Source organism: Etheostoma cragini, chromosome 11 (assembly GCF_013103735.1).
Source record: "Etheostoma cragini isolate CJK2018 chromosome 11, CSU_Ecrag_1.0, whole genome shotgun sequence".
Classification (NCBI taxonomy): domain Eukaryota; kingdom Metazoa; phylum Chordata; class Actinopteri; order Perciformes; family Percidae; genus Etheostoma; species Etheostoma cragini.
Window position 1 is genome coordinate 4,579,500 of NC_048417.1, and position 9,820 is coordinate 4,589,319.

Below are 9,820 nucleotides of genomic sequence, written 5' to 3' on the forward strand. Positions count from 1 at the left end.
ATTCCGTTTTATTACAAGATCCTTTTTTTGATTGAATATTCACATTAGGACTGAGGCCGCATTAAAAAAATATACATATATTCCAGATTTGGAACTACAGATGAAAGTGGCCCAGATCAGAACTGGAAAAGATTGGATGCCATGTGACTTGGGCTGTTTACACTGTCATGAAATAATCAGATATATGGGTCACTGTGGCCTGCAGTCTTAAGGTAGCCTTAGTTTGTGTATTAGAAATAGAGGTTTGGAGTTAGATGATGCAAAGTTAAACTCACAGTGTAAACGTGTGTCCGTGTGTGTCTTCATTGATTAGGGTTTGCTGTCGGAGATCCTGCGGAAGGAGGAGGACCCTCGCACAGCCTCACAGTCTCTGCTGGTGAATCTGAAAGCAATGCAGAACTTCCTCAACCTGGCCGAGAGCGAGAGAGACCGCATCTACCAGGAGGAGAGAGAGCGCACCATGAACCCTACGGTCGGCCTTCCCGCCTCCAACTCCTCCAACCCCGGCACTCCACGTCTCTCACAGGTTAGTGTGCCATGTAGTCAGTGTGTTGTTGTCCATTGTGTTTTCACGTGTTTTCATAGTAATCTCAACACCGCTGTGGAGTAACGTCTGGCTACCCCACGGATTCATTCTGGGATAGGAGAAAAAAAGAAAGCAGAACTATATAGTCTCGGGAAGGAACTTGTTTTGGCTTAACATTGGCACCCAGCAAAAGAAAATGCCACTTACAATATTAAATGAAGTTAACTGTTCACACAGTACAGTAAGGGGAGCTATTTAAATTAGCTGGATGCATGGGTTGACACAATTTGCTCTTACCAGTGGATCTCCGTGTGTACTTCGTCCACAGCGATCGGTCCCAAAACGTCCCAGTTAGAGAGGAAAGGCCGTCAACGTATTCTTTGTAAATTTTTACAATCATTCCCTGAAAAAAGCAAGCAGGACGGCCTTAATGCATCTAAATTTTCTTCAAAACATGCTGTTTTCCCTGTGTAGCTTTTTTTTTTGGGTAGCGAAGGGATTTTGAGAACAGCAACAGAGAGCGGAGAGAGAGGGGCAAACGTCTGATGTCCTGCGTGTGAGCCATGTACCGGATGTCTTGATCCTGGAAATGTACTTCTGTTGATCCAGACTATATTTATAGTGATGCAAACGTGCGATTGTGACATGCCTTGTGTCTTCTGTGTGCATAGAAAGTGTGGGAGAGGGGCATGGATGACCAGATAACCCCTGATACCTGGGCCTCCATCTGGAAGAACAAGACTAAGATCTCCAACTCGGTGAGTTATCTGCAATCTTTAACTCACAGAGCAGACTGAGGCACGTCATGCACTGTGTCTCTAAACCATAAAACAAATTCCATTTATAATGGAACAACAGCTTCAAAGCCATCATAGGAGCATACTGTAAACAAAAAGGAAAAAATACAGTATTTGGACATTTCTTTCAATGTGCACATGACAGTTTAGCAACCATCAGTGATAAGAGGCTCCCTCTGATGTCAGGGCAAATGCCCATTCATGGCTGTGCGTGAATTTGTATGCTATTCTTATTATGTCTATGTAAAATAATCTCGGCATCGTTTACACTGAGGGAATGTAAGCTAGCTGGTCTGTACATGTCTTGTGGACAACTTCAAACATTGTGTATACAAGCTTTCTGAGAGCCAATACATGTTCATTCAAACAGAACCAACAAAAGAGAGACAAAAGAGAAGGACTTAATGACTTTGATCTGTAAACTAAATTCAAGTGGAGACGTGCGCTGCAGATGTGCGGCCGATGCTCGCACAGGGAACGCTGCACGTCTGCTCTTGGAGCAGCTTGGCCCGATCATCAGCTGATAACCTTCCTCATATGTATACACATGATTTCTTTTTGTGGATAGATCTCTTAGTAGTTCTGCAATATATACTATACATCTTTGATATTCCCTGTTATCCAAACTTATCTGATTGCGTCCCCCCCCCCCCCACACACACACACATTAAGCATTAACCATTCAGAGGGACTTCACTTTGTACTCATTCTGTGTTACATCATCCTGTCGATCCCCTCTTCCAGCCCAAGCCGTCCGGCCCGCCCCCCGACCTCCCCCTGAAGCTGGAGTCGCTGGTCAACATCACGTCAGGCATCTACGACGAAATTCAGCAGGAGATGAAGAGAGCAAAGGTGTCCCAGGCTCTGTTCGCTAAGGTGGCCGCCAACAAGAGCCAGGTGAGGGACGCACTTGGAAAAAAAATATATGTATCTTCTTACATCTGAGCGAGCTCTTAGAAACAACATGCGTCTATCAAAACAGCTTTGAAAATCTCATACAAACCACAGAACTCAGGGGGGCACACTACTGCTGGGCTAGAGAGCTACCGCAGAGTTCACACTCATGCATCAACTGTGTCAAGTCGGCTCACGATGAGTGTTTTCTCAGAGCTTTGATGACAGGATGTACTGTGGCACAGAAACTATCTGTATTATTAACATCTGTCGTAATTACTGAGAGCAGAGATCGTCAAGTTCAGGAGTTACTCCAAGTTATTGTTTAACCATTTAAAAAAAGAATTAGTCAGTAGTCTGAAAACTTACATAAACATGAGTCCAGCATATTATTGGAAAAGTTATATTGGCCTATATGTGATTTGTTTTTAAATTGACACAACATTGATGACAGGCATATCGGCCCCTAGGTGTAAGGTAGTCGTTAAGAAAGCCAACCACAGATACAGTTAAGCTTAAGGATTCCCTGTGCTTCATGTATGTATACCATTAAAACATGATGAATATGGGAATGTCAACAATTATTTTGATATCTCAGAATTGTATGCACCACAAAAAGGTATGTGTAAAGGCTTTAGGGCGCCCAACATGTTATTGTACGCCCAGTTTAACATGCAACTCAATATGTAGTAGGGGATCCCTGCTCTTGTTCGGCCAAGAAAAGACCCCTGTTCTAGAGGTACTGCCCATTTGATACCTTGAAAGTGAACTTTTTGAAGTGCAGTGTCATATAGAGGCACACATGTGCAGCGAGCCGAGGAAAAATATCTATTTATGGATATAGTCCGTTCAAACATGTGGCTATACGTGAGAAAGGTAATTTGTAGAGAAATACGTATACAGGGTGTGTGTGTGTGTGTGTGTGTGTGTGTGTGTGTGTGTGTGTGTGTGTGTGTGTGTGTGTGTGCGTGAACAGTTAGCGAGGTCCCCCAGGTTGGCTGGTCTGGGGGTGGCGGAGGGTCACGGCTCAGTGCACCCATCTGCTGCAGCTGGCCACAAGGACAGAGAGAGAGGAAGAGAGAGAAGATCAGGCTATTAGCGGTGCATGCTGCCCTAGGTGGCTGGTTGAACACAACAGCTGGTGTCACAAACAGAACCAGTCTAGCAGATATAATTGAATCTTCTCCATCTCTCCTTCCCCCATCTTCCTCTCTGACATTTACCTCACAACCCCTGCACAATTTTCAAATTTTCTGTTAAAATTTGTATCCCCTGACATTTACATTCTTCTTTGTCTGTCATTTCCTATCTCACTATTCCTGTATCCCTTCATACTTTAACTTGTCTTTTCTCTCGTGGACCTTTTCATCCTTCTTCTTCCCTGTCATTGCTAGTAGCCGAGAGGTGTTGATTCTTTGGCTCCACAGCTGGAGAAGGCTCATAAAACGGTTCATAAAACAGGAAGTACAAGGATGGCCCACTAGGATATTCTTTCAGGGAGAACAGAACCCTCTGCTTAAAAATATTTCTATAAGACAGATTTAACAGAATACTCATTTGGGAAAATACTTATTCACGTTCTTGCCAAGAGTTAGATAAGAAGATTATTACCACAATCATGTCTGTATGGTAAATATGAAGCTACATCTAGCAGTAGGTTAGCTTAGTTTAGTATAAAGATTGGAAATACCTTTACAGTGATGCCAAGACTACAGGAAGTCACTGAGCTTCCAGATCAGCCCATCTGAGCTTTCATTTTCTCAAAGGCAGAGCAGGATACCCAGGACTCGGTTTACAACGATCACCATTACTAGCCACTGGGGGAACGCATATTAATGTTAAAAAAACTCATTAAGTGAAATTGTCATGCCCTGGCACCTTTAAACTCAGTTCGGACCAAAGATTCCCAACAAGACGGGCCGTTTTAGAACAGCGCTGGGAAATGTTGAACTGGTCTGAAGTAGTCCATCTAAGCGACTCAGCTGGTCAAGTCTCCATGTCATGAGAACATAAGCAGGGCTTGACATTAGCACCCGCCAACCTGCCAAATGCACGTAGATTTCAGCAGATTAACACCTCTCTCACTAGCCACTTTGGCGGGTGGCATGCCTTTGCACGCCGTGGTCAGCTTGTAAAGTCAGCTATAAACTATAGAAATGAAATGACAGTCAACTGGTCCAAATGGCAGAGTTTTACACAGAGGCTCAACGAGCTCTGCGAGCGCGGAGCGAGCTAACGAGTGACTGAAGAGATCGAGCGGCGCTAGAACAAAGCAGTGAACAAGAGAAATCAAATATTTTTGCCAAATCAGCACTAGAAATCTAACTGTTGCAAGCATTTCACTATCACTAATGCTATCCACATTCATATTTAAACTCAACAAATAATACATCCAACTACAAAAATGCCTGAAAGTGGGAAGCTGGAACAGAGTATAGAGAGTTGTTGCTATGACGATGATACAGCGCCTCGTCCCGCCGCATCGGTTTGAACTGGCAGGTTTCAGAACGCTTTACGTTTCAACTTGTCTGGTCGCTAATCTTTGGTCTGACCTGGGCTTTACTGTACAGACATAAGAGCGGTTTCAAACTTTTCATATAACTTAGCAAGACAACAAAAAGCGTATTTCCCAAAGCATGAGAACATTACTTCACCTCTGTGACTAACCCCCCTGCCTTCTTCCTCCATGTCTGTCTCCATCTCCTCTCCAGGGCTGGCTGTGTGAGCTGCTCCGGTGGAAGGAGAACCCGAGCCCGGAGAACCGCACGCTCTGGGAGAACCTGTGCACCATCCGGAGGTTCCTGACGCTGCCGCAGGCCGAAAGAGACCTGGCGTACGAGGAGGAGTCCAGGCACCATCACTCGGAGAGGCTGCACACCGTCCTGCACCTGCCGCAGGACACACAGGTAGGACATGTCCACAGCTGCTGTTAACCTGCGCCTTGTATCTCCATCTCCAGACGGATGTAACACCTGCCGTTAAACTTGCATCTCCGGTTCATACAGTGAAAACAGATTTGCTGCGCACGTCACCTCATTGGGCAATATTTATTACATCTGTTGAAATTGCTCGTAAACATATTTTCTTACTTCACCATCATGTACAAGTATCCTTAAAGTGTGTTATTTGACCCCTGTTTTGATTTTGAATGAGTTCAGCACATTTCCCATTGACATAGAATTGCTGTTTTACAGGGGGTTATATATATGGGTGGGGGAATCTCCAGACGCCTCCCGATACAATATCATCAGGAAACTTATGCCACGATACAATATTATTGCGATTTTAAACATATTGCAATATTCTGCGATACATTGCAATTTAAAACCTTTTTTTCAAATGATGTCCCCAAAAGGAAACTTTGTCAACATCTGTTTTATCTAAAAAGATAAATTTCTCTGTTTGTTTATAACACTTCAATTTCATTGCTGCAAAATGGGATTGTCAAACAGACAAACTGACCAACACAGATAATAAAATATCGATACCTGGCTTAGATTTTTTCCCCCCACACCTATTATATATACGACTTTTTCTTGGCCTGGAGTCTGCGCTGGTGTCCTGGCAGCTGGTCCCACTCAGGAAATAGTTCCAACACATGACTCTCAGTACAACTACAACTTTTGGTTTTGATCGAACAAGCGCGACGAGACATAACATGCTAATTTGTGGATTTTTCTGGAATTTGGGGGGTTATTTTGTGTCTTTGGTGCTTGACACGCATACAAACTTGGAAAAAAACTATCCATGCTGTTTTGAGTGAGATACGGGTTTCTGAATGTCCTCGGCTTTCAGTCCCAGGGTGAGCTGGTCAAAATCTGCACAGCCTTCCTGGTGTTTTTTGAAAATGAAACCATGTAAACCTATTCTGGTACAACCTCAAAATACAATTATAAACCGGAAACTGGACATAACATGGGCGCTGTAAAGGTGCTGGTTGAAGTGATTGTTGTTGTAAGCCGTTTGTAGACTTATTTTGCTAAATTTGTTCAACAACTCCATTTAGAATTAGGGCTGTCGAGCAATTCTCAATAGGATTTTGTCAACTAATTGATTTGTTTTTCCGCAAAGAATCATGCAAATGCACCACTTTAGATCTTGTGTTTACAAGATTTGCTTACAACTATGTTAAAAACAAATGCAATAAATCATTCAGCAAAAAAATAATTAAAAAAATGACTACACTATTGAAGAAACCTTAGTCGACAAAGACAAAGACCAAGGCAACTGGCAGCTTATCAACTAAATGTATTTAAATACAAAGTACATTAAGTATCCCTCTGAATGATAGTAGAATTTAAGTATTAGTTGAAGTTTAAGTTTTAAGTAGCTTCCTTGCTTACTGTCCGTTACTGTCCACCGCTGCCAATGAAAGCGGATGAAACGGTCTCTCCGCCCTCTGAGACCACACCCGTCGTTATTAATTCCTCATTACATTCATTTGGTGTCTAAGTACGTACTGTACCGTTTGATCTCGTTGTGTGTGCGATGTGTTTGTGTGTGCGTGCCCCAGTGGAAAGAAGAGTAAACAGTGTTGCTGGGTGGTGTGGCACTGGAGGAAATGCCCCATTAGTTTGAGAAGAGGGAGGCAGAGGCTGAAGGAGGGCCGAAGGAGGTCGATGCAGGAAACACACTGATGTGTTGTCCTCTGTCATTACTGCCTACACACACACACACACACACACACACACACACACACACATTAAAAAAATGACTCCAACCGGTTAATAAAATTTCCAAATAGTTGCAGACTAATTTAATCTTTGCAGCTCTACTTTAACTCTAGTGTTTACCAGGGGTGTGCTCATTTGTTTCTTGAAAATTAATAATTCAGCATTAAAAAAAAAGTGACTAATCAACTAAAGAAATCTCGGTCAACTAAGACCAAAACGGCAGCCATACTGAATTCACTGCCCATGCAAACACATTTCAGTTTAAGGCTAGGTATCTTCAGTTCAGAGAAAGTCTGTCTAACCACCAGCCCCCCCACCCCAATGCAAAGCCATTATAAACCAAATAAAGTATATACCATGTGTCATCAATCAAAAACAGGCAAATGCTAAAACGTCCCATTTAGCTTCTTGAAACGAATCCTATGGTGTTCACCACCGAGCTTTCTGTCTTCCCATTCAGAGCTCTGTATTAAAGGCTGATGATGGTGAAGACAGAGGAAACTGGGGTGGCACCATTAACACATTCCTCTGCTCCTCTCACACTCTCAGCAAAGACTAAAAATAAAAGTTAACCCACGGAACGCCTCCACCCTGCACCCGCCGCGAAAGACACAGTGAGATAACTAATATAAGTGATATATTAACAGGAAATGAGGTGTGTGTGTGTGTCTGTGTGTGTGTTGCTGTCTTCAGACCCCCCCCCTCTCTTTACCAGATGAAGCCCCCTTACCAAACCTCAGGCTCCAGCCAGCCTGCCACTACAGACCACACATGTGTCCCATCTGCCACACATGCACATACACAACCTCTCACACTGATAGTTGGTAATGTGAGCGCTCCTTTGTGTTGTGGACAATGAGAAACGAAAACTATATCTCTAAAACTGTAGCAAGCAACCACAGAATACACATCAAACATTAATTTGGTGCCAAGGCATAGCTGTAGAGTTAATCCACTCACCAGTGCTGTGAGTGTGTGTGTTTGTGTGTTTCAACTGGACTGTATGTACAGTAGCGTGTAACATTTCTGCATGTTGGATGCTTTGGGAGATCTCTGACTGTGTCTATTAAGTGCAGGTGCTGTGGTTGTGTGTGTGTGTGTGTGTGTGTTTGTCTCTGTGTCCATGTCAGTAACCTGCAGCATCACATTTCTTCATGACTGACATGGCCCCGGTGCTCGCTCCACAGCTTTTATTCATACGGCTTTAGCGGGTTAAGTGCGTCCCACTGCTAATTTGGCACAGTCTGCCTTTATAAATAATTTCTTTATTGTTTTTGCTAAATTGATTTCTGCTGCAAGTCTAGGGGTTGTTTATGTGTGTGAGTGTGTATGACCGCTCACCGAGGATGAGACCCCAGGAGTGGTGGACTAGAACAAGACGTACTATAACAACCAGTGGGCCCTTCCTCCCCCTTCCTCTTCCTCTCTCTTTGTGTCTCGCTTTAATCCAAAAGGTGCTTTACTGACAAACAAGGGTGCTAATTGCCTAAGCAGCAACAAAAAGTTCCTGTCAACTAGACCTGGGCGATACAGTATCACAATATTTTTGACCAAATGCATCAATGTGTATATTGCGGCGATATTGTAGTGTTGACTATTGGTGCTTTCACAAAATATTAACACAATGAGACTTTTGATAAATATTCAACGATTACATGGATACAATGACTAAGTGTGTAAATGCAAATAATAAAACAGCTAGTTAGTCTGGTAAATTCAGAAAATCACAACATTTTACTGTAACGCAGCCCTTAAAACCTGAAAAACACAACACTTGTGTCATATCATGATATCCCAAATTTAAGATCTCTAGCTTCACGTATCTGTGTTGATATAACATCGATATATTGCCCAGCCCTACTGCCAACACAGTTAAAAAACGTATCTCTCACTCTTCAGATTATAAGAGTTATTATTATAAGTATAATGGTATGAAACGCTACACACTTTGTCTCCTGAATGAGCGGGGCTTGTGTGAACGAGTAGTGAACGTTGTGTGGATAGATGAAATGTTATGTAACTATGTAAACTTTTGAAAATAGAGAAAAAAATGTTGGAAAAAGCTTAAAAAACGTGGGAAAAACAACAAAAACTAAAAATTACTAGAAAAAAATTGAGAAAAATTTGGAAAAAGTGACAAAAACATCAGAAAAGGTGACAAAAAATATTTGCAAAAGTGACCTAAAACATTGGAAAAGCGACAAAAATGTCTAAAAGTTGACCAAAAAGTTAAAAATAAGTTAGAATTTTCAATTTTGACCCAGAAAACCTAAAAGTTGCATCGTCAACGGGAAGACAACACAAGGGTTAAGTGAATCCCGGTGGCCTCTCATTCATTGTTGCAAGGGGGCGTTTGGGCTTTTTTGGCAAACCACAATTAAGTTAATTGTTTAATTGCAGATAAATGGAATGAATACCACACACAGTTTAAACATAATAAAAAAAATGCAACAACACAAGTCGCACACAGACACACACACACACACACACACACACAGCTGCAGTCCCAGCTAGCCTCAATAACATTACGTGTATACAGTTTTCCATCAAAGAAACATTATTTTACAAAAAAGGATATGCGCAGTGACTCATCTACTCCCTGAGCCCTGAATCCAGTTCTCATGAATTGCAACCACATACACTCAGACAGACAGACAGACACAGACAGACAGACAGACAGACAGACAGACAGACAGACAGACAGACAGACACAGATAGACAGACAGACAGACAGACACAGATAGACAGACAGACAGACAGACAGACAGACACAGATAGACAGACAGACAGACAGAGAAACAGACAGACAGACAGACACAGATTAACAGAAAAGGTGAAGTCATGCAAAAAACTGAAAATAAAATGAAGAAAAGTGATTTTTCCTTCATTACATATTTATCTCTGTGTTAATGGTGTCTCTGTTGGTCATA

At 42.4% G+C, this 9,820-nt stretch overlaps 1 protein-coding gene across 3 annotated transcripts in view; it reads left to right on the plus strand.

Moving 5' to 3' along the window:
- satb2 (SATB homeobox 2) overlaps positions 1-9,820 on the plus strand; it is a 55,041-nt gene that overhangs the window by 35,915 nt on the left and 9,306 nt on the right. For all 3 annotated transcript variants that reach the window (XM_034885849.1, XM_034885850.1, XM_034885851.1), the window contains exons 9-12: positions 314-526; positions 1,198-1,284; positions 2,068-2,220; positions 4,929-5,123. In XM_034885849.1, coding sequence (XP_034741740.1) covers positions 314-526; positions 1,198-1,284; positions 2,068-2,220; positions 4,929-5,123 — 648 coding nt within the window. The remainder of the gene's footprint in view (positions 1-313; positions 527-1,197; positions 1,285-2,067; positions 2,221-4,928; positions 5,124-9,820) is intronic.